At 34.9% G+C, this 21,770-nt stretch overlaps 2 protein-coding genes, 1 long non-coding RNA gene and 1 pseudogene across 4 annotated transcripts; 2 read left to right on the top strand and 2 right to left on the bottom strand.

The window, feature by feature from the left end:
• The first annotated feature begins 1,932 nt into the window (after nt 1-1,932).
• Nucleotides 1,933-7,251, top strand: LOC110722814 (phosphatidylserine decarboxylase proenzyme 1, mitochondrial-like). Of its 2 annotated transcripts, none has more exons than XM_021902113.1 (12): nt 1,933-2,632; nt 2,730-2,818; nt 3,354-3,407; nt 3,528-3,593; nt 3,735-3,795; nt 3,947-4,056; nt 4,153-4,406; nt 4,796-4,902; nt 5,439-5,506; nt 6,078-6,155; nt 6,441-6,563; nt 6,797-7,251. In XM_021902113.1, exons 1-12 carry the CDS (start codon nt 2,452-2,454, stop codon nt 6,968-6,970), a joined length of 1,365 nt encoding a protein of 454 aa, XP_021757805.1. In that variant the 5' UTR covers nt 1,933-2,451; the 3' UTR covers nt 6,971-7,251. The 2 variants fall into 2 exon arrangements, with proteins under 2 accessions (XP_021757805.1, XP_021757803.1); XM_021902111.1 differs by having other exon boundaries at nt 2,727-2,818.
• A 1,903-nt stretch (nt 7,252-9,154) lies between these two features.
• LOC110722813 lies at nt 9,155-10,719 on the bottom strand. The gene is made up of 3 exons (XR_002511641.1): nt 10,331-10,719; nt 10,095-10,243; nt 9,155-9,475 (listed from the first exon to the last, which is right to left on the bottom strand). It is a non-coding gene; the product is annotated as an uncharacterized LOC110722813 (long non-coding RNA).
• Nucleotides 10,720-11,318: 599 nt separating this feature from the next.
• On the top strand, nt 11,319-15,377 carry LOC110722812 (formyltetrahydrofolate deformylase 1, mitochondrial-like). The gene is made up of 8 exons (XM_021902110.1): nt 11,319-11,735; nt 11,896-12,008; nt 13,073-13,223; nt 13,391-13,464; nt 13,574-13,733; nt 14,426-14,524; nt 14,621-14,707; nt 14,840-15,377. Exons 1-8 carry the CDS (start codon nt 11,583-11,585, stop codon nt 14,984-14,986), a joined length of 984 nt encoding a protein of 327 aa, XP_021757802.1. The 5' UTR covers nt 11,319-11,582; the 3' UTR covers nt 14,987-15,377.
• Nucleotides 15,378-16,613: 1,236 nt separating this feature from the next.
• LOC110722539 lies at nt 16,614-19,565 on the bottom strand (annotated as a pseudogene).
• Between the last annotated feature and the right edge of the window lie 2,205 nt (nt 19,566-21,770).

Here is a 21,770-nt window from a genome sequence, read left to right as displayed (position 1 = left end):
TAGTTTACAACTTCCAAGAATACAATAATAATAATAATAATAATAATAATAATAATAATAATAATAATAATAATAATAATAACAATAATAATAATAATAATAATAATAATAATAATAATAACAAGATTAACAACTAACAATAACAAATTAAAATAAAGTTGAGTTAGATCTTACAATGACGCTTCAATGCTTTCCCAAATTTATAATTTCCCGAACTTATAATTTCCCGAATGTAAATATAACAATTTTTTTTTTTGGTAGTAGACTAATAAAGGTAATAATAGTAAAAATGTAAAATTTATAAGAGAGTAGGATTTTTTTTTTTTCACAAAAGAGAGCAAGATTGTAGGAATTTGAGAATTGAGAATTTGGGAGTAAGAAAATTAGAGAATAAGAGAGAAGAGATGAGTTGTGAAAATTTTGGAGGAAAATATGAGGTATTTATAGGGAATTTGGGTGGGAAAAGGGGTGGAAAACTAGCCGTTTATAGCTGTTGGAAAACGGCCATAAACGGATAGTTTTCCAACGGTAATTTGGCACGGGCCGTGCCTTGCGGGCTCGTGCCGTGCCGTGCCGTGCCTTGCGGGCTCGTGCCGTGCCGTGCCGTGCCACGTGCCGTGCCGCCGGGTCGTGCCAGCATGCCGGCCCACGTGCCGGCCACCGTGCCGCCCGGCGTGCCACGTGCCGTGCCCGTGCCAAATCCCACAAATTTGTTCACGGCACGGCCCACGGCCCACAGGTGGCCGCCGTGCCGTGTCGTGCCGGCGACCGTGCCATGCCGGAGTCGTGCTGGGCCCGTGCCGCCCGCGTGCCGGCACGGGCCGTGCCCATGTTTACTTTTAAGTATGAAAAGCACAAAACTTCCAAAACACGTGCTCTACTCCAGTACATACATAATTGAATATCTTGAAAGATACATTAAATAATTTAACTTAAAAAAAAATGTACTATTGTCGACATCTCTGCCAAACAAAAAGCATTCATCAAGGCATTCATGTAATATCGATCAAAATCAAAACTAAAACAAATATTACAAAAATCGGTTGGTGGTAATTGGTAATTACCTCTGTTGTTCCGATAAGGCGGTGACGGTAGGTCGGCGGCAAATAAGGGTCTCCAAGCTTTGAAACAGCAACTATGGAAGCGGCAACTATGGAGTATGCTGCTCGTACTATGTAAATTGTAAAATCAGGGGTTTAATTGCTAGCTATTTCTAAGGGAAACGCCTATTTATATTGAGAATCAAGTTTCCCAAGGGTTTCCAAACTTCCCGATTATACGAGACGTTTTCCAAGAATTATGAAACTCTATGAAGCGTTTCGAAACGAGTTTCGAAACATGATACGTTTCCAGAACGTTTCGGACACCGTATGTTGCAGAAATTTGCCGTTTCCGTGCATCACAAGTGAGAATTTTAAGATGGCACTTGGGCGGGCTAGCATAAATCATGTGTTACTACTTACTAGACCTGAGAAAAAGACAACCCGATACAATAATTGTTGCGGTTTATGTAATGACCTTGACCTTTTTATTTTGTGTTTTGCATAAATCAACCTATGTCACAAAAATGGTCGATTGTGTACATATGTGAAGCCTTTTTCTATGTCGTACTTAGTCAAGCCTTAAGACATATCTCTCACGTCACGAAAGATGGATTGGCATGAGCAAAATATGTTCTTGTTGTAAAAGTTGTATCAGTGGTAATGTAAATTGGAAGTTTGTCTCGTGAGTTATAGCTTGCACATTCTTGTGTAAAAGTTGTATTGATAGTAATGCAAATTGGAAGTGTGTCTTTGCGAGCCATTGAGTGAGCTATATCTTGCACCTGCTTAGCATGGCAAGTACAAGCTATAGCTCACAAGCGAGCGATCGCTCAAATGCTTGTATTATTACGGTAAGACTTAACTATAGCTCACAGGCGAATGGGTGATAACTAAGAAGCATGATTGCTTGCGGCAAGGCCGAGCTATAGCTTGCAGGTGAGCGAGCAGGCGATAACTTGGCTGCTCGTGCGTGCGGCTTGGACGGGAAAGGTCTTTTTTTTTTTCATTGACTACGCTTATATAGGCTCTTTTACGTCTGAAATAGATTTTTATTGAAAGTTTGGATTATTTATATCCTATATTGAAGTAGATTTTTTTTGAAGGAAATTTTTCTCATAAACTCTACTCTTTTTTACCGAAACATATATAATTCAATTCCTATTATGTAATACTGTATTTATTATAAAACCGAATATGATTTGGACAGTATCTAATTGAATAAACAAATCAATAAATAATACTCCTCACAGCATTTTTTTTTACACACCGTACAACATTACTTGAACAAGTATTGGAAGCGGCATTCCGCGGCTCTGGTTACTGTCTTGGCCTTCAAGACAACTGCTCCTTCCATGTCCTGCAACAAATTCCAGTAACTGTAAAATCATAAGCAAAGAAAATCCCCAAAATGAAATTTAGGGTTCATCGGAAATTCCCAGTATTCGATAATATCTATCGAATTTCCAGTCTCAAAGTCCTTCAATGTCGCAATGTTAATCCCTTCTTCATCAACAAGCTTCGTTCCTTTTCTTCTTCTGCTAAAGCTGCTCTCAACGATGGCCATAACAGCAACAGCAGCAGCTCTAATGGTTTCTTTCTCCTATTTTTTGAAAATTTATTTGAAATTTTCAGTAATCTAAGTTCAAGAATTTTAGTTAACTTGAATTTTTGATATAATTTTAGCAGGAAATACATTTCTGTTGCCTGGCGCAACTGTGGCTACTATACTTATGCTTGGTGCTCTTCATGCTCGTCGCCTTTACGATGATAAGAAGGTCATTTTTCCATTCTTTTTATTTCTGTATTAATGTTATGCTTATTTAGTTTGGTTGATTAGTAGTGAACTTATATTGATTTTGATTTTTGTTGTTGTTGTAAAATTAGTATGAAATGGATCAAAATGTAGTTCCATAATTAAATTGTTATTTTCTGTTGACGATTTTAGCTGTTGATTAGATTTTTTTAGGTTTTGTTTATCACTAATTGGTTCAGATAAGTTCGTGGCTAATTTGTTTAGATTAATGCATGAATAAAAGTTTAGGTCACATAAATTAAGTTAGGGTTTGGGAAAAAATGGCTACCCAAGTTCAATTTACTACTACAATATGCTCATGCTGAGATGTTCAAAAAAATTGAGTTCAGGGCTATTAAGTTCAAAAGGTTTGGATGTGCGTAATTCAGGTGAAGAGAACATGTCTTTCGCGAATTTATTTTTACTCCATAAGTTCAGTTCATGCTTGTGATTTGTGAAATGTATGTTGGTTTTGAGAAAATGTTTTAGTGCTTGACATTGAAATTGTTTGTTGATAGGTTGAGGAGGCAAAGGAGAAAGGCTTTGAACCTGGGTTCCAGCCTGATGCAAAAGTAATGTTGTTGCTTGATTGTCTATTTGGCTTTTCTCGTGGACATATATTCACATTGATTCATAAAATTGATGAGTACTTGTTTGACATATTTTTTATATACTTTGTATGCCTGTATTAGGCATCATTTTTGGGACTGCTACCCCTACGCACTATCTCTCGTATGTGGGGCTCCTTAATGAGTGTGGTGAGTTTTAACTTTCACTTCAATTTGTAACCAGAAAGTTGTTTACCTTATGAATAAACCATCTGCTGTTCTTAATTTTTATAACATGATGTGCTGCCTGTAGTGGTCAAAATGAATCTTCTCTTGTTTAATTTATCGCAGGAACTTCCTGTAAAAATGCGACCATATGTGTACAGAGCATGGGCACGGGCATTTCATTCAAGTAAAAAATCATTTGCATTGCTTTTAGTGCTCCACTTTTTTCACTTGACATCAATGATGAAATCACTGTCTTTATTTGTTTTGAGCTGTTGTGAGCTTGAGAAAATGTAAGCTTCCTGCAAGGAGTTTTATGAGAGGTTTTTTATTTGCAGACTTGGAGGAAGTGGCTTTGCCTCTGGAAGCATACCCATCTATGCGGGATTTCTTTGCTCGGAGGCTGAGAGAAGGTTGCAGACCTATAGACAATGATTCTCAATGCCTGGTAACTGGTAACAACTTTTTGGTTTCTTTATATGTCTAACCTGCATTTTTATTATCTGCCTTTTGTTCATTATATGGTGCTCGTTTATGATGACAGATCAGCCCTGTGGATGGCATTGTTGTGAGATTTGGGGAGTTGAAAGAACCTGGTGCCATGATTGAGCAAGTTAAAGGTTTTTCCTATTCTGTGTCTGCTCTTCTTGGACTAAATTCTTTCCTTCCCATGGTATCTGGAAAAGATGTGGCTGAAAAGAGCAGTGAAGTAGAGAATGTTCACAGGGATCAAACTAAGAAGTCATGGTGGAGAGTATCCTTTTCTTCTCCCAAATTTCAGGAACCAGTACCTGCTAGGTAAAGAGGCTATTCAGACTACATAATTTTCACACTTTTGATGCTTCAAAGAATTTGTTCAGTATGTTCTTGATATCTTCTACACCTTGATATTACTCTTGGTAATTGCTCTTATTTTGTCAAGGGGAGAAGAGATAGCATTGTGGCTAGTCAAGTTCTTTTCCTTGTTCTGTGTTCTTATTGTTGCCCATGCACGGGCCATATATTGACCTTTGATTTGCTTCCATTGCATTGTTGATACTGTAGTTATCTCTTTATGCAGGTATTTGGTCTTATATATATTTTTTTTTATCATTGATGTGTGCCTGCTATGTTTCATTCCTTTTACAAGTACACAGTCACATATACATAAATTGCACATCTGCTAATAATTATGATTTATTTTGCAGTCCAATGAAAGGTCTTTTTTATTGTGTCTTGTACCTAAGCCCTGGAGACTACCATCGTATACATTCACCTGTTGACTGGAATGTTCTTGTCCGCAGACATTTTTCAGGTGATTCAAAAATTCAGTTTGTTTGTAGGGAAAGCTCTATCTAGAACAATTTGCTTTACGGAGAGGAATAATTTAGATAGTCATGGTTTGAATAGCCAACTTCATCTTCTTGAAACAGAATGTTGTTATTTCTCGTGTAATCTTTATGATACTATCAGCTGATAGTATTAATTTCTTATTATTCTGCCTGGCCTAGTTATGCGCTCAATTTAGGTTGCCCTTTGGCAAGCAATAGCTTGAATTGAAAGATTAGGCTACATGCTCATATTTTGTCTTCTTAGGATGTTAAGCTGCTGTGTTTTACCATAAACATTCATTAATCCTTCATCTTAATTTTTGTATTGGACCTTGCTGGTTGAATGCTTATATACTTACCGGCTGATCCACTTAGCCAAAATAAACTGACCTGAGCATGGCTAACTGCACGGTGTTATGCATTTTCTGCTGTTGCTATTTGTTTTTAATATTTACTTCAGCTATCACCTTCCTTTTATTTGGTGGTTTTAACTATAAGTTAGTCATTTTTATTGTTGTAGGTCGCCTTTATCCTGTGAATGAGCGTGCTACTAGGACAATCAGAAACCTATATGTCGAGAATGAAAGGGTACACAAACTTCTTAATTTCATAACTTTCATAGCTGTAGAAAGACTAGAAAATGCACTCTGCAGAATCATTTGACGATTAAGGAGAAATTTTCTTACTGCAAGTGTCAAACTGGGCTAATCTGCTTTTTATAATGGTCATCATTGGCACTAGGAATGACCACTAATTTCTTTTTTCTGTTATTTGTGGCGGGTGAAACCTAGCTAAAAGTCAATGTACAGCCAATGGTAGACATAGTAACACCTTCTTCTACAGTCTGCATGTGGTTGAAAGTCTAATACAACAAGCAATTGCTCATTTTACCATAATGCTTACGAGATTAATTTCTCTTGAATTCCCAGAGGAGTCATATACTCATATGCAGGCCACTAGTCTTTTACACTACATCCCTAGTCAGCCACTAAAATGCTTTTCAGCTCCTAATATCATGAGTGATGTGTCGAAGCACTGCAGCTGCAAACATGATTTTGTACACTAAGAAGCTAGATAACATGTGTTTTTAGAATTTGTACATGATCTTTTCACATTTTTGCTAATGAGGTTTTCTCTGTTTATTATTCGGCTAAACCAGGTTGTGCTAGAAGGTCACTGGCAACAAGGGTATCTAGCACTTGCAGCAATAGGTGCTACAAACATTGGTTCTATTGAGGTAATCGTATCTCTATCTCTAATTTTTTTGAGCTAGAGATTCCCTTTGCTTTACGTTGCTTGGTTTGCCTTTTTTTTTTTTTTTAATAAAATGGTACGTGCTATTTGTAAGAGTCGTAAGACCACCCTTTATGTAAAAAATACTGATCTTTTTGAACCCTTGATGACCGGAAGCAAGCTGTGTACTTAATAGTAATAGCTAATAGCTAGCTTCTGCAAATTTCAGACTTTTTATTGACTTTTAAAATTATCAATTCTTAACATGATTTACTTCCTTGCACATCAGCTTTACATTGAGCCAGAGCTGCGTACAAATCGTCCTAGAAAGAAGTTTCTACAGTCAGAGCCACCTGAGGAGCGCGTGTATGAACGAGAAGGTGTTGGCTGTATGGTTAAGAAAGGAGAAGAGGTTAGAAATGAAATCCAATCTCTTTTCAAAGTTACTTTACCCTTACTTTCTTGATATTTAGAGGTTAATGATCTTAATTCTATTATCATTCGATTCTATGTTTTGATGGTGTTTCCTTTCATTTGTTGAGTTTTTGTATGAGTGATGACTGTTAGCCTCAAGTCTCGTATGTTTTTGAGATCTGTTTGCGTGTATAGTCTTGATAATTTTGTTACATTATCAAAATAATTCAGGTTGCAGCTTTCAACACGGGATCAACCGTGGTACTTGTCTTTCAGGCTCCGGTAGCCAAATCAACAAAAGACAACACACCATCAACAGACTTCCGATTCAACATCAAACGTGGTGATAGAATCCATGTGGGAGAAGCCCTTGGGAGATGGAATGATGCACAGAAAAAAGAATGAGGCTATATAATGGAACTTGTAGGAGCACACAAATTTTTGTAGGTGACAGAAGATATCATAGAAGTTTTGTCCATTGCAACTATTGAGAGAGCCATTACTAACAAATATATACGCATGTAGTCCCCACTTAGAATTTAATGTATCGTGGTTTTATGTGAAATTCAATTGATTGCCTAATTGTAAAGAGGGGATATATTATACACTAAACACCTATATTGAGGCTTATTGGTCCATATTATGTAGTATAATACTATGTGAAGATTTGATCTCTTCTCTTTTAAGCGTAGAGCATCCGATCACAAACTTATTCTTCGGTTGATTGATCAGGTGTAGAAGGCATTCCAATTTATCTCATGTCTCCATTTCCATCTGTCTACCACAGTAATGGGAACCTGCATGATTCTTCTGCATTAGATTATATCTGGGCTACTAATAGGGTTATCTTGTCAATAGGCTGGTAGTACCAGATACAATAACATGCATCACGAATACTTGTATCATGTAAAAATGCGTTATCTTTACGGCTAAAATTCAATAAACCGAACGAGGTGGATTTATAATATAACTGCTTCTCAAATTATAGCAACCCTTGTTTGTAGTAAATGGAAAATATTTCTTTCAAAAAAAAAAAAAACATAATCCATATGATATTATGATGTAATATTTGCATGCCATTGCAAAGTACGGCGTAATATTACAGAAAGTTAGCAAGAGCTGCGGATCACCGCTCACAAGCAGATCAGCAAATTCCGATTTGGGACTATGATCAGCAAATTTTTTTACTAGAAGGTGGGAGATTAGTATGTGTTCCAACCTCACCTGCAAGTAAAGGCATAGTCATATACACAGATCTCCGACTGAGGATATATTTAGTCTTTCCAGGCCAAATAGAGGGGTAGGGGTATTTTGGGTCAATTTCCCGCAAGTCCACTCCAAGATATGTCAAATTTACTCATCACAGAACAACAGGAGCTGCATGAATAAGATAGCTTACCTTCAGGGTAAGCCATTCTTCTCTATTGATTGAAAAGGAAATATGATCACAGGCATTACTTAAATGAAAAATAGTGGAACTACTCATTGCTGTCACAAATAGGAATTCCCAGTTATGATAATTGACAGAAGCTGTGCTTTAAATGAACAAGCATCATGAAAAATCAGTGAGGAGAAATTTACGAATATTGATTAAGCCATAGGTGATAGGTCCTGTATACCTGTTGCCTTATAGTCCAAAATGAAAGATTCATGAAATTCCAACAGTTGTTGCTAAGGACTTCTTGTATTTTACAAAGCCCCAAGCTACTAGCTTAACCATTGGAGTTGAAATGAAAAACTAGCTCAGGCAAACTAATTTGCTTGACAATAAGAGGAAGAAGAAGCTAACCTATATTGATAAGTGAGATATATTTAAATAGCTAGTAGCTGACCATAGGAATAAAAACTAGCTAACAAGGGGAATAGCTTGAAATCTCTTATGGCATGACAAATTTAAAAGCTAATTTGGCAATCAGTTTGTCGTCGGAGATTCTCTATAACGCTTAGTTTGAAGGACCTCCCTAACAGAATTATCATCACATTTCTCTCAGCATAGGGCATAACAACATAGGCAACACGTAGTAATAATGTTAACAAGAAACCAAGTACAGAAGTGGCACCATTTACCATAACCCACACACCGACCCTAACCCCAATCCTAGGGAGTCAAGCATGCTGCTCACTATAATTCACTTATACTTGCAAAATAGAGACCCTAAATACTAAGGAATTAAAACACCCAAGGGAAGAAACTTCATAAAATCTGCACATTTACTTTCACTTGCACCAACATACTGCCAAGGAATTGACCAGCTTTAACAATCCAACATGGCAACAGTCTGCCGATCTGGCCATAAGCCAACCACTTTTCTTAGCCACTAAACACTGGTATCGTTCATATGGATAACTAAATACAAACAAGGGAAGTTAAGTTGCACTTAGTTTCAAAATGCAGTTCTGAACTAGTTTCCGAAATACAAGTCTCTGGACTGTATAATCAAAAGGAAATGAAAATAATAGCTTGGATAAATCTATTCTCCACAGTTCACATCAAATGCCATCTCAAGTTCGAAGTAGATTAGCAGAGGCTCAGTATTCACCTACTTAAGAGAATTTCAAGCAGGAATTTCAAGAACCAAAGTAATGGTGTGCAGCAACATCGGTCTAGTCAACCTTTTCGTATTCAATATAAGAAGGCAAAGGGAGTCATCAATATTCCATATAACTGAATTCGAATTAAGCTAAAGAAACAATAAGGCGGCAATACATCAATATTGTGCAATGAACACTTCTTATATAACAAACATTTAACAATTCCATATGACCATACATTTACATTGCCACTATATGGATCAGTCCGTGCATTACATTACCCTTTTACTCATGTCACTCTTCATACCCAAATGAACACGCCGACGAAATCTATAATCACTTCTAACATCAAAATTGCTCTATATCAACCCTTTGTTCCTGAAAATACAACCAAATCACACCCTTCAAAATCCTTCCAAAACAATGTCGAAACTTACACTAAGGCCTTGTTTGGTTTGATGTAAAATGTTTTCATAGAAAATGAATTTTCCATTTTTTCCCATTTTCCTTTGTTTGGTTTGTTAAGGAGTGGAAAACAATTTTTCAAGGGTGAAAAATTCCATCCTTAATGATGGAAAACATTTTCCTTTTAAAAACAAAGGAAGCCACATTTTCCTCTCTCCTCCTTACCTCTTTTTTTTACTTCCCTCTCATTCATCCTTACATTTCCACTCTTATTTTTTATTTTTCTTGGACTTTTCTTGTATGCAACCAAACAAAGGAAAACTAATTTACAATTGTGTTTTTCCTTGAAAATATGTTTTCCATGAAAACTAATTTTCCATTGAAAATGTTTTACATTAAACCAAACGGGGCCTAAGATCAAAGCCAAATTCATATAAATCACTCATAGGATGCCAAAATACACAATCAAATGAAGCAATCCAATTTTCACACTAATTCTCAAAAATATACAATCAAAATCCTATAAAATTGGAGAAAACCTAAATCAAAACTAAAATGAAATTGCAATTAAATTCTGGAAAAAAATACCTACGTCTGTTTGGAGAAAGAAGGAGAAGAAGGAACACGCTTATTGCGGAACATCATGTAACCAAGCGGCAATACGACGCCGATCATCATCACCATTGCTCCGATCAAGTATCTCAATGGACTTGGCGGCTCTACTTCTATCAATTTTCCAACCTGCCATTTTCCAAATTCAGTCAGAGATCTAATTCAATTAAAGGATGCCAAAATCGGTAGAAGATTCTAGAAAAAAAGCTAACTTACAGGCATTGTTGAGGAATGGAAAACACAACAAGATCTGGATTTTCTGGAATGTGTTTTGATGATGATGATGAAAGAAGAAGGAATCGGGTAATTCTTCTTCTTCACCCAAATTGCTCCTTTATGTTTTTGCAGTTTAGTATGAAGCTGGAAAAATGAACACCAGATTTCTAATTTCCCGTTTTGATTTCGGGTTGATAATGATTTCGGGTTTTGATCGTTTTGGGTTGTGATATTCGGGTTGATTCATTGACCGTTCGGGTTTGGATCATTTGGGTTGTGTTAATCGGGTTGATTCATTCATCGTTTAGGTTTTAATTGTTTTGGGTTGTGTCAATAGCGTTGATCCATTGATCGTTAGGGTTTTAATTGTTTTGCTACCTCCGTTACAGGTTATATGCAACGATTTGTCATAAAGCAGAGTGAAAAATTGTCTAATCGTTGCACATAACCTGTAATGGAGGTAGTGTTTGATTTAGACCTTACTCTCGTTTTAAGGTTGTTATTGATTAATGTTGAATTTTATTGATTAAAACATATTTTTTTCTACTTGTAAATTTAATTTCGTAAACGATATCTAAAGTAAAGAGGATATGTGTCTTGACTAATATTGATAAAAACTGAATTGTACTAACCTAAACAAATTTGTAAGTGTCAAAGTTGTCAATTAGGAGTAATATACAAGTAGATGTCAATGACTTAATAAGAAAGTCACTAAAATAAAGGTAGCATGTTGAACATGACGATCTCTCTTGTTATTTTTTATGTTTTGAAAAGTTTTCAGTATAAGAACTTTAGTTGCAATCAGACACAATAAATTCTTAATTGTTCTCGAGTACACCTATAGACAGATATATTTACAAGTGTTTTCTATTAAATCATATAATTAGTTTCTCATATTAAAAATTTTAAGGAGAAATTTTCATTAGCCATAGGTGTTTTTTATTTTTGGCATTTCATATCTTTAAGCAAAATTATGACTTAAATATTCATTAAAAAACCACTCAACCACCTTGCTAAAAAGGGTTAGAATTTTGCTTCAAACAAGAATTTGATAAAACGGAGCCCACCCAAAACGGCGTCGTTTAACTTGTTCTCTTCGCAAGCTTTACAGCGTTGCCGTTTGGACCCTACAAAAATTTTGATCCTTACCAGATGAAAGTGGTTGGCCACCATTTTTCCCGATTTCAGCTTTTTTAAAAAAATCCTGGAAAATGGGAGGCGCCCATTTTTACCATTAAGAGAGAAAAACGGAATGAATGAAAAAAAAAAGATGAATTTCTTCCGAAAAATCTCTTCACAATCCCAGTTTTCCAAAATTACTCAGAGATCCTTCAATTCTTTCAAATTTACTGCAGACTCCCTAGATCCTCCTCTTGTTCATGGCATTCATGTCTTCCATTGCCCAGTAAGTTCTTCTTATTATATTAGTTTTATTCAATTAAATTTGTGATCTTTGGCTTAATTTGATTCAAGATTGAATTTTTTTTTTTTTTTATTTTATTATTTTGTCACTGTGTTTTTGGTGGGAAATTTGAAAATTGGGTAAATTTGTTGGAGACAAAAAGGATGCAGTTGGAATAGTGGCAAAGTTATCAGAATGTTTAGCTTCAAGGGGTGGAAACATTTTGGGAGCTGATGTTTTTGTACCAGAAAAGAAGCATGTCTTTTATTCTAGAAGGTTGTTTCTTTTGCTTTTTATCTTTGTTTTCTTCTTCATTTTTAGTATCTTGATTAGTTTTGATTTTTATTTCTATATATGATGTTGCCTTCTGAATATTCCTGCAATAAGCTAATCAAGTTTCAAGTGTTATTTTTGGGAAATAAAAATAAAAATAAATAAATTGTACTTTGGTTCTTGTACACTTTATTATGATTGAACCATAGAGGGTTATATTTTATTGATTGGAATGGAGATCTTAATTGACATATAGATGGTTGCTTGATGCTTACGGGCTACGAGTATGGTCTGAATAAGTGTATCACACTTTCACTGAATCAATAATGTGGTGGATGGTGCAAAATGATGAATTGAATGAAGGATGTGATATGTAAAAATGAGACTGATTTTATCCTAAAAAGGAAACTGAAATGTCCTGAATCCCAATTCCCAAATGAGTGACACTCTGAGATATCTCTATTGGGATTGAATGAGTAGGGACTGTGTTTGGTTTTTTGATGAGGTTTTTTTTCTTTAAATAGAAAAACAGTTAGGTGGAGAAATGAAGAGCGTTTAAATTGGAACAAGTCAACTAACCCTTTTTGACTATTATATTGGAAATTAATTTTGCTATGTAGTTGAATTGGTTTGGGGATTTGAAGGAAAAAGTATGTGTATGTTTCTGTGCTTTATAGGCAAAGAAACCAAATTTTATATTAGTTGCTCACCTTAAAGGTTAACATTAAATGATAAAAATTGTGTATTGATGATTATCATCATTCATCAGTAGATCAGTATGTAAAGTTGTGCTTGCAATTTTCTGTAAGGCAAATATCACATTCTCACTTATGATGGAGAATGTGACAACTACTTCTGATTGGAGGGTTTCTTTGCCTTTTGTCTTCATTTCATCCTAGCTTAAAGGCAATGGTATCATTGTATCTTGTAGACATCTAGTTCTGCTGCACAAATGTGATGTAGATTGTGTTATCTACCAAGTTACAATGGCACCATAACATGTAGTTTATCAAGGATTGGTATTCACATATGTGAATATAACAAATGTTTGAACTCTTCTTTTACAGTGAATTCGTTTTTGATCCTTTTAAATGGCCAAGGGAGCAAATAGATGAGGACTTCCAAAAAATTGCTGAAAAGTTCAATGCAATGAAATCAGTTGTTCGTGTGCCTGATTTAGATCTGAAATACAAAATCGCAGTTTTTGCTTCAAAACAGGTCTCATTACTACATATTTTTTTGCACTTTTTTTCTTGATCAGGTTATGGGCTTGAATTTTGTCTTTAACTTTGTAGGTTAGGGTAATGTTTGCTGCACTATAATACCTTCTGGCTTCATTATTTATTTATTTTTTTATTTACAAACCTTTGTCATTTTTTTGATAGGATCATTGTCTTGTTGACTTGCTACATTCATGGCAGGATGGAAAACTGCCTGTAGATATAACTAGAGTGATAAGGTCATTGTTGAAGATACTCTGACCATGTCTTTTGTACTCTCTTTTGGTGATGTGGGCATTGACTTAAATTTTGTTTTGTGTTTTTTATTTCTTTTTTTGGCTCTTGTAGTAATCATGATAGACATCCTGATTCCCATGTGATGCGTTTTCTTGAGCGTCAGCGTATTCCTTACCATTATCTGAAGCCTGTCGCTGGAAACAAAAAAGAGGAGGAGATCTTGGATTTGGTTCAGGATACAGATTTCCTTGTACTTGCTCGGTACATGCAGGTACCTCAAGTTCCCATATGAAGTCTTTTTTCTTTTCTGTGAAACTGCAATTTGTTTGTGTAAGCCAGTATATATCCTTTTTATATATGGTAATCAAGTCCATTCTCAAATTCATTTGATTTCTTAGTATTAATGACTTTCTGTAAGCATTGTGATCTTGAAATTTAAGTTTACTGCTGGGAGAAGGAATGATATGATGAGTTTTCGAGGTTGAACTCTGGAGAGGTTAGATTATCAGTTATGATTGTATATAATTTATGTAATTAAGTCCAGAATTATGATACCTGGGGTTTATAATTCACCAGTGTATTGTCGGTTAGTCTGTTAGTTCAAATTGGCGAAATCATAAATGTTATAGACTAGAAGTTAGAGGCTAATTTAATTCTGTAAAATTTACCATGATTTAGTTATATAGATCAGTTCATTAGTTTTACTTCATGATGATATATGGAAATATGAAGTACCAGGAAGCTGCTAAGATGTGTGTTGAATATTGGTGGCCTACTAGAGTCAAAGACAACCTCCTTTTTCCATGTTGCTCATGTGTTACTTCTAGATTCCAGTTGTTGTAGGAAGCTCGATTCTCATTTCTATAATCTGATATTCTGATTATTGTGTTGCTTTTGTTTTGCTTCTAGTATCTAAAATCACTTGTCTGTTCCCCTGTTTTTAATTATTATTTTATTTTGCAGATATTATCAGGAGATTTTTTGAAAAAGTATGGAAAGGACGTCATTAACATCCACCATGGCCTTTTGCCATCATTCAAGGGTGGGAATCCATCAAGACAGGTTCGTTTATTTCTCGTCTATGGCTCTTGTCATATCTCTCTTTGCAAGGTATTTTGCTTGCTTCTCATGCTCATATTTCGTTGTTAATTTTGGCAGGCTTTTGATTGTGGAGTAAAAATGATTGGTGCCACAACTCACTTTGTAACAGAAGAACTTGATGCAGGACCAATCATTGAACAAATGGTATGTGCTTTTATTTATGTATTTATAATCTTTTATTTTTCCACTGGTCCATTTGAGCCTACATAAGTTGAGTGATTACATATGTGCTTGGTTTCAAAAAAAGTGCAAGTAATTATTTATTTGGAACTGCAGGTTGAGAGAGTTTCTCACAGGGATAACTTGCGAAGTTTTGTACAAAAATCAGAGAACCTTGAGAAACAGTGCCTCTCAAAGGCAATAAAATATTACTGTGAGCTACGCGTTCTACCATATCTGGATAACAAGACCGTTGTGTTCTGAGTGGAAAATGGTAGAGATTCAGCTAATGTATGTATATACAAACATTCATTTGACTTAGATTTTGACAAGGAAATATGATTATTCTTAAAGAGAAAATTGAGATAAATATATTCAGCTTCCGTTGCCAAATGTGGGTCAAATAAAATGCAATTTATTTACTATGATTACGGTTGCAAGTCTGCAAGTGTAGGTCAAGCAAAATGCAATTTTAGGCTAAGTTTGAGCTTATATGGTGATACAATATCTTTGTTTTTTCCTCTTTGCTCTGCTACTGAGATTTTTAGTATCTCTAGTTCTTTAGCCTTCTGAGATTATTCATGCCTCTGAGTCTGTAAAAACAATACTCGTATACTGCAACTTTACCTGCTGCTGTCACCCTGTTTTCGATTTACTGCTGTATCTTCTCTCTTAAAACATTCCAGTGTAATTGTGTGCTTTATGATGCCCTGTCCTTCCCTCCCACCCTGAAAGAAAAATTAAAAAAACTGGGTAACCAGTGCTTACCTTCTAAGTTGACAACAGTCTCAAAAAGAGATTGAAAGATCAAATGGAATCCAAATTCTGATCAGAAAGAGTAGTAAAGTGTCAAAGTAATCATCTTTTCTAAAGGAATTAGATACATCATATATGTGAATGTCTGAGGTCCTCTCCATATTGATTACTTGTATAGTGGATATGGTAATTACATGAAAAAAGTGAAGGCTTTCAGTTGTTGTAGAATTCTCGCTTTGTCAGAACCCAGACTTCTGCTATCCTAGGTAAGTTGGCTATCTGCTATGCCTATTTAGTTCATAGATAGACTGATAAGAACTTTGAGTGAAGGGAATGTTCTATAGGACTGCTATTTATTCAGATCTATAATAATTGGAATATTGGGAGATAAGATAAGCTAAGGTTAGGATGATGATTGTGGCCTAAATGCGTATGTTAGGAGATAAGATAAGATAAGCTAAGGTTAGGACTGCTATTCATTCAGATATATCAAAATTGAAGAGAACCACAGTAGGGTCAGAGTAGTAAATACATGTATTCAGATGGAGAACTGGCTACAGGGATTTGGACATTTCTGATACCAACAGCACAAGGCATTCACTTGGAGAATGGAAAGAATGAGAGAAAAATGAGCATCTAAGAAATTGAGGGAAATTAAAGATTACAGGATAAAATGTGTAAAATAGGACTTGGAAAACTTAGGTTTCTAAGACTAGTGCGTTGGAATTTGGTTAATGTTGAGGCAAGTAGAGACATTCAAGTGAGTGGATGGCATCTTGGTCTGAAGTCTGAACAATCGACCCCATATTTGTGATCAAAGCTCTGGTGTTGTTGTGTGTCACAAAAGAGACTACAGAGGGAAGGGGATCTCTTTGTTTGTATAGATAAATGGCAACAAGTTTGGAAGGGCATTAGAGGAATCCATTTTCTTTCCACTTCTAATAAATCTGGAAGAGCATTACAAGACCATCCATTTTCTTAGCTCCTTTCCTTTCTCCAGGCTCCCCTTCCTTTTCCCTTGATTGTTATGAAGAATAAAAAAAAGGTTAGTAGAACATTTATGGCGAGATGGTTTCTTAAGTTTATGGTATGGCGGCTGAAGCAGGAAAGAATATGTAGACAATGCAACAATAACTTAATCTGAGAAAAAGCATTTATAACTGATTTTTACATAGTTCCTTTGAACATTGCCTGTGGCTGTTGGTACTGTACCAAGTACATTTCAGTTATTTCAGTACAATATGCCACCCTTAACCCCCCTCCCCCTTTCTCTATCAGTAATATGTAACATTAGTTTCCATCATATTACCAAAATCCCTGATCTTTATGCACATACAAGAAATCAACTAAGAATGACTAAGAATTCTTATTTGACATTAATACGCTGCAACGAGCTGTCAATGTCTTCGATACAACATACTTTATCTAGCATGCTTTGAATCCCATCAACCCATTGCTGCTTGTGGACTTTGTTCTTGCACTTGAACTCCAAAAACCCTTGTGCTGTCTTAAGTCCAAAATAAGCCTCTAAATTCTCCCTTTCTTTTCTGAAGGGCCATGTTGAGATCTGATCACAAACTTCATAGACTAGACCTGTTACAACAAAATAACTCATTTTAACACATGATTACAGTTGTTAGTTTGGAAGAGATCTTGATATTGAAGGTAATAATTAAGCTTACATTTGTCCTTCTTTGAGAAAGCACCTCCTACATGCTTGCTTTTTAATTTAAGTATGACCTGTTTATCAGAGTTAATGTCAGAAACTGATGGAAAATGCTCAATTCTGCTGTCATTTCAGGAAATTGTCTATACCTGAGATTTTTTGTTGATGTAAACTGTGACTTGCTTCCATCTTAACCCACCTGAAAATTAAAACGCGCAATTTTTAATATTAAGCAGAATTTGGATATACCAACTTATGATCTGTCTCTTCTATTGATAATTAATCATATTATAAAATCCTATATAAAAATTGTAATATGATCTCAATGATTTGGGTAGTCATCCATGTTTGAATCAGAATGATGTTTCAATTAAAAATTGTGCTGAATTATTATTATTTACACCAGCCCTCTAAGTTGACATGTAGCCGACTAAGACTTATTTAAGTATTAGTTCATGGGCAACATGTCCATCAGTTCATGTTAGTCAATGAAGATGATCTTGCTAATTAGACCTGGTTAAACCAGTAATTAATTCAAATTTTATCCATTAAAGATTAATAGTGCTAAAATTTTAATTTTCAGCCAAGACATACCTTTCTTTGAGTGCTGCATTAGTTCACCAATGCAGGGGAATTTCGGCTCTTCAGTTTCACTGTGGTAAGGATCAACGCTACTAGCATCGCTTAACCCTTTATCGCAGGGACTGATAGCAGCATTCCTCTTTGCATCTTTTGGCAACCTTGACCTTAATGCTGCTTCTGCTCTTAATGCTGCAATTAGGACCAAGAACAAAAGGCTTGAATTAATCACAAAAATTCCAAATCATAGCTGAACAGAACATAATCTACAATAATTCAATCACTTGAAATAGAATTAACAATTATACCAGTTGCAGCAGCTGCTGTCAGAGTCATCAGATCACCAGGGCTCTGAATATCAACAGCTGATCTGACAGCTGACGCAACACGATCATGATCAGCTCCTGCCTGCTCAGCAATCTCAATGCAATGGGATGCTAAGAGCTCAGTAGCTGATGCAATTGCCCTGCTCATTTTGGAGACTGACGAGGAATCATCAGGTGCCGCAACAGCAGCAAGTGCTGCTGCAAGGCCTGCAATTGAGAGCGCAGCGTGCATATGAGCATTCTCTGCTCTTGCCCTGTCCTTTTTCCTAAACGAGTTGAGATTTGATTTCGAGTCCTTATGGTGATGAAACCACTTTCCTATTCCCCCATTCGCCGGTGGTTAGGATTACTCTTCGACTTATCAACCTGCTCAGTTTTAGTTACAGAAAAGATTAACATCTTAAAATTTCCGCCCTCTCTGAATAAACCAAAACGGACATTGAAAAACACTGACAGAAAGTAGCAGTAGAATGTATAAAAGAAATATAATTAGGGAAAAGCCATTAAAATTTACTTTTTTCAAAACCCAAAATTTTTCAGCCTCTGATGATATCAGAAATATCCACATCAAACTCTTAAATGTGTTAATTTCTAGTTTTCTACCATGTTTTCTGATCTAAAATACTTAAATTAGCATCATACTGTTAGTAGTATAACATAAGAAACAACTAGAGAAACACCAAACACGACAACAACGACAACAACAACAACAACAACAACAAAAGCAACACAATAAGTTTAACATCCAACATGAAGATACAAGAATACTTACAATATGAGGAGGTGAGCTAGATGGTTCTGAGATGAAAGAGGGGGAGTCAATGAGATGCTTATCAAGAAGAAAATGCTTGTGTTTATTAGCAAGTGCCTTAGAAATTTCTTCAGCTGATACACTCCATGATCTTGACAAGAATTCCATTGGCTCTTTCGGTGTTTGTGGTTGAACAACTAATGGTAGTGATTTTGCTTGTTTTAGCTCTTCTTCTACTTCGCCTAAACCATTTAATTTGCTTTTCTTCCAACTTAGATTTTGACCTGTTTTCTCCATATTTTTTTTTCTAACGTTATTTCTAGTTGAAAAATATCAAGAATTTCCTGGGAAATTACTTATGCCAGCTTGCTTGTTTCCTGTCAAAGAAAATTCAAATACAATTTAATTAGATGTCATTTGAAACTATACCAAAAGTCAGATTTTATAACTAAGTTTTGAAGGTTTCAAAAGTTTAGTGAGAGTGGATTAAGTGGTAGGATGCACTATCAAATAAAGAAAGAAATTGTACGAAATTTTAAGGAATTCACGTAGATTTTTTTCGCGATTTTGAAAATGAGAGGTACCCATGTAGAAGAAAATGATGCATATTTTGTTGGCAAAAAATCTACCTATTATAAGTTGCTAACAAAAACAAAACCCAAAAAAAAATCTTCTTAACATTATTAGAAGGAAAACACCTATACAATGAAGAAAATTAAGTGGAACCCATGTAATTTAAGAGAAATAGATGCTTTTCTTTTGTATACCAACCTTTTAGAATTAGATAGCAAGAACACTTGAAATTTGAGTATATGTCCACTTGTGTAAGACATGCATATATATACCACACCAAAAAGTAAAACAAAGGGCAAAAAAGCTAGGACAAAATCCTATAAAAAATAATATTATTTCAATAATTCAAAATAAAAATAAAAATAAAAAAAATAAAAAAAAAGAGAGGAAAAGAAGTATGAGTGAGGTTTAATGGAAGAAGGAGATATTATAATAGAATAATTAATTAAAGTATGCTTTGTAACAATAAAAAGGATTAATAATATAAGGAAGCAAACAAGGGAGAAGAAAATAATGCGGTTAAAGTGGGGGGATGCTCCACTACACTCGTGCATCTAAGCGCGCATATCTAAGCCCAAACCTTATTATTATAAGTTGCCATTTTTGGGTTTATTTGAAAGATTATACTTGAATAATTTCAATAATTTTAGTTGGTGGGCGAAAATTCTTACGTGTAATTAGGTGTATCTATTATTAGGCGTACTTAAAGATATATTTATTTTTGTTCATTTAACAGTTTTTGTTAAACGTTTTCTTTAGATGTACCTATTATTTTTCTCTATGAATACATAGTAAAAAAACGATTCTCAAATTTGGAAATGATATTAGATTTGGCCTACCTAAAATTATTTTCTAATATTGATTTCTTTGACTATAGATTGGCCGTTGATTATTGCAATTGTTGGGGGAGAATTAAGACGTAGAGAAAGGCAAACTTTCGGTTGGAGCTAGTGAGGTTTAATAAAATATTAATATTTTGCCTATCAAAAAAAAAAAGTATTAATATTTTGGGTAACCCCAAAAATTAAGGGGGTGTATGTGTATGTAAACTTGTGTAGGGTGTATCAGCCGTTTCATGAACCTTTGACTATTTAAGATGGTCTTGGTGTGATGCCCCATGGTGGTTAGTACAAGTATTAATATACTAGCATGCTTTATAATTGGCGTTAATTTGCTTAGTAGATTGCACAAATGTTTTAGTTGGCTTAAAAATTAAGGGACTATTTTGACCAAAGGAATTGAATAGAATAATTTGAAGACATTTAGATTACTCTATCTACTTGGCTTTAATTTTGACAGGTAATAATGAAGTTATGACAAAGTGATAGTTGTAAGATTCACATAGCTTGCAGTTACCACTTAAAAGTGTATACGGAATATGTTACGATTTAAATTTGTCCGAGCTATAATGTACTGTCGTGTTTATTTATTTAGAGGACGATATTTTAAATGAGATTTCATCTCACACCTTGAGTATCATTTTCAAGTGCATTAGGGTGTATAATGTTGTCGTCTTTTTCTATTGGATGAGTTGAAATCTAAAGGTTAAAATCTTAAGGTTATTGTATGCTGCTCAACCTATGTAGCAAATAACACAAATCATCTACTAGTATGTAGTATATATAGTATATACGATAACACAAATCATCTACGATCTACCTATGTACTTGTAGCAGATTAGCAGTTATACATGTAATCAAGAGAGATGGATTAGCTAGTTATTACATGTATAATTTAATCATCACTCTTTTAAAGATGTACATTATCAATTTTTTTAAAAAATAAGATCACAACATAATTAAGATAGTTATATCAAATAATGTAGACAAAACTGAATGTTGATGTATATTACAGCAGCAAACTAGTACTAGTGCTACACTTTATACATCATACACACATTTGCAACAAGCATAATCATGAGTTTGTAAGTGAGATGTTGGACCCAAAAAAGCGATGAAATACTACTTTTGGGTCGTCAAATCATATTATTTGTATGATATGATGATACTAATATAATACTCCTAGAATGTGATTATACACTATGCTTTATTGATGCATGTTTCCTATTCATTGTTTTTGCAGTAGCAGCTAATCACAAACGTGCAATTGCCAACGAAGTTGTATGCCAATTTACACAACAAAACTCTCGATATTTTAAAACTAAGTTACCTCTATTTTGTTCCCTGGTTATCTTAAAAATGTCGGTTTGGCTTCATAGTTTATGAGTTAGGACCACAGCCAGTTTGCCACGTTCGATTTTGAGCTTCATTTAACTTAGCTTTGTTTTAATTAAGGATTCATGAAATTAATAATGATATTATTTCATTTAATTTGGGTGTAGTACACACGTGAGAAAGGAATAAATGAAATAGCTAATTAGCTAGGAAGTGTGTGTAG

The sequence above is a fragment of the Chenopodium quinoa genome, unplaced genomic scaffold (assembly GCF_001683475.1).
Source record: "Chenopodium quinoa cultivar QQ74 unplaced genomic scaffold, ASM168347v1, whole genome shotgun sequence".
NCBI classification, from domain to species: Eukaryota; Viridiplantae; Streptophyta; class Magnoliopsida; order Caryophyllales; family Amaranthaceae; genus Chenopodium; species Chenopodium quinoa.
This window is presented reverse-complemented; position numbering and strand designations above follow the sequence as displayed.

What these genes read in the sequence shown, in the direction of transcription:
- LOC110722814 (XM_021902111.1), top strand. Translation starts at nt 2,452, where the DNA reads ATGAAATTTAGGGTTCATCGGAAATTCCCAGTATTCGATAATATCTAT. An exon ending in GGGGCTCCTTAATGAGTGTG is followed by an intron (nt 3,594 to 3,734) that starts GTGAGTTTTAAC and finishes AATTTATCGCAG; the next exon opens with GAACTTCCTGTAAAAATGCG. An exon ending in GGCACGGGCATTTCATTCAA is followed by an intron (nt 3,796 to 3,946) that starts GTAAAAAATCAT and finishes TTTTATTTGCAG; the next exon opens with ACTTGGAGGAAGTGGCTTTG.
- LOC110722812 (XM_021902110.1), top strand. Translation starts at nt 11,583, where the DNA reads ATGAATGAAAAAAAAAAGATGAATTTCTTCCGAAAAATCTCTTCACAA. An exon ending in GATATAACTAGAGTGATAAG is followed by an intron (nt 13,465 to 13,573) that starts GTCATTGTTGAA and finishes TGGCTCTTGTAG; the next exon opens with TAATCATGATAGACATCCTG. An exon ending in GACCAATCATTGAACAAATG is followed by an intron (nt 14,708 to 14,839) that starts GTATGTGCTTTT and finishes TTGGAACTGCAG; the next exon opens with GTTGAGAGAGTTTCTCACAG.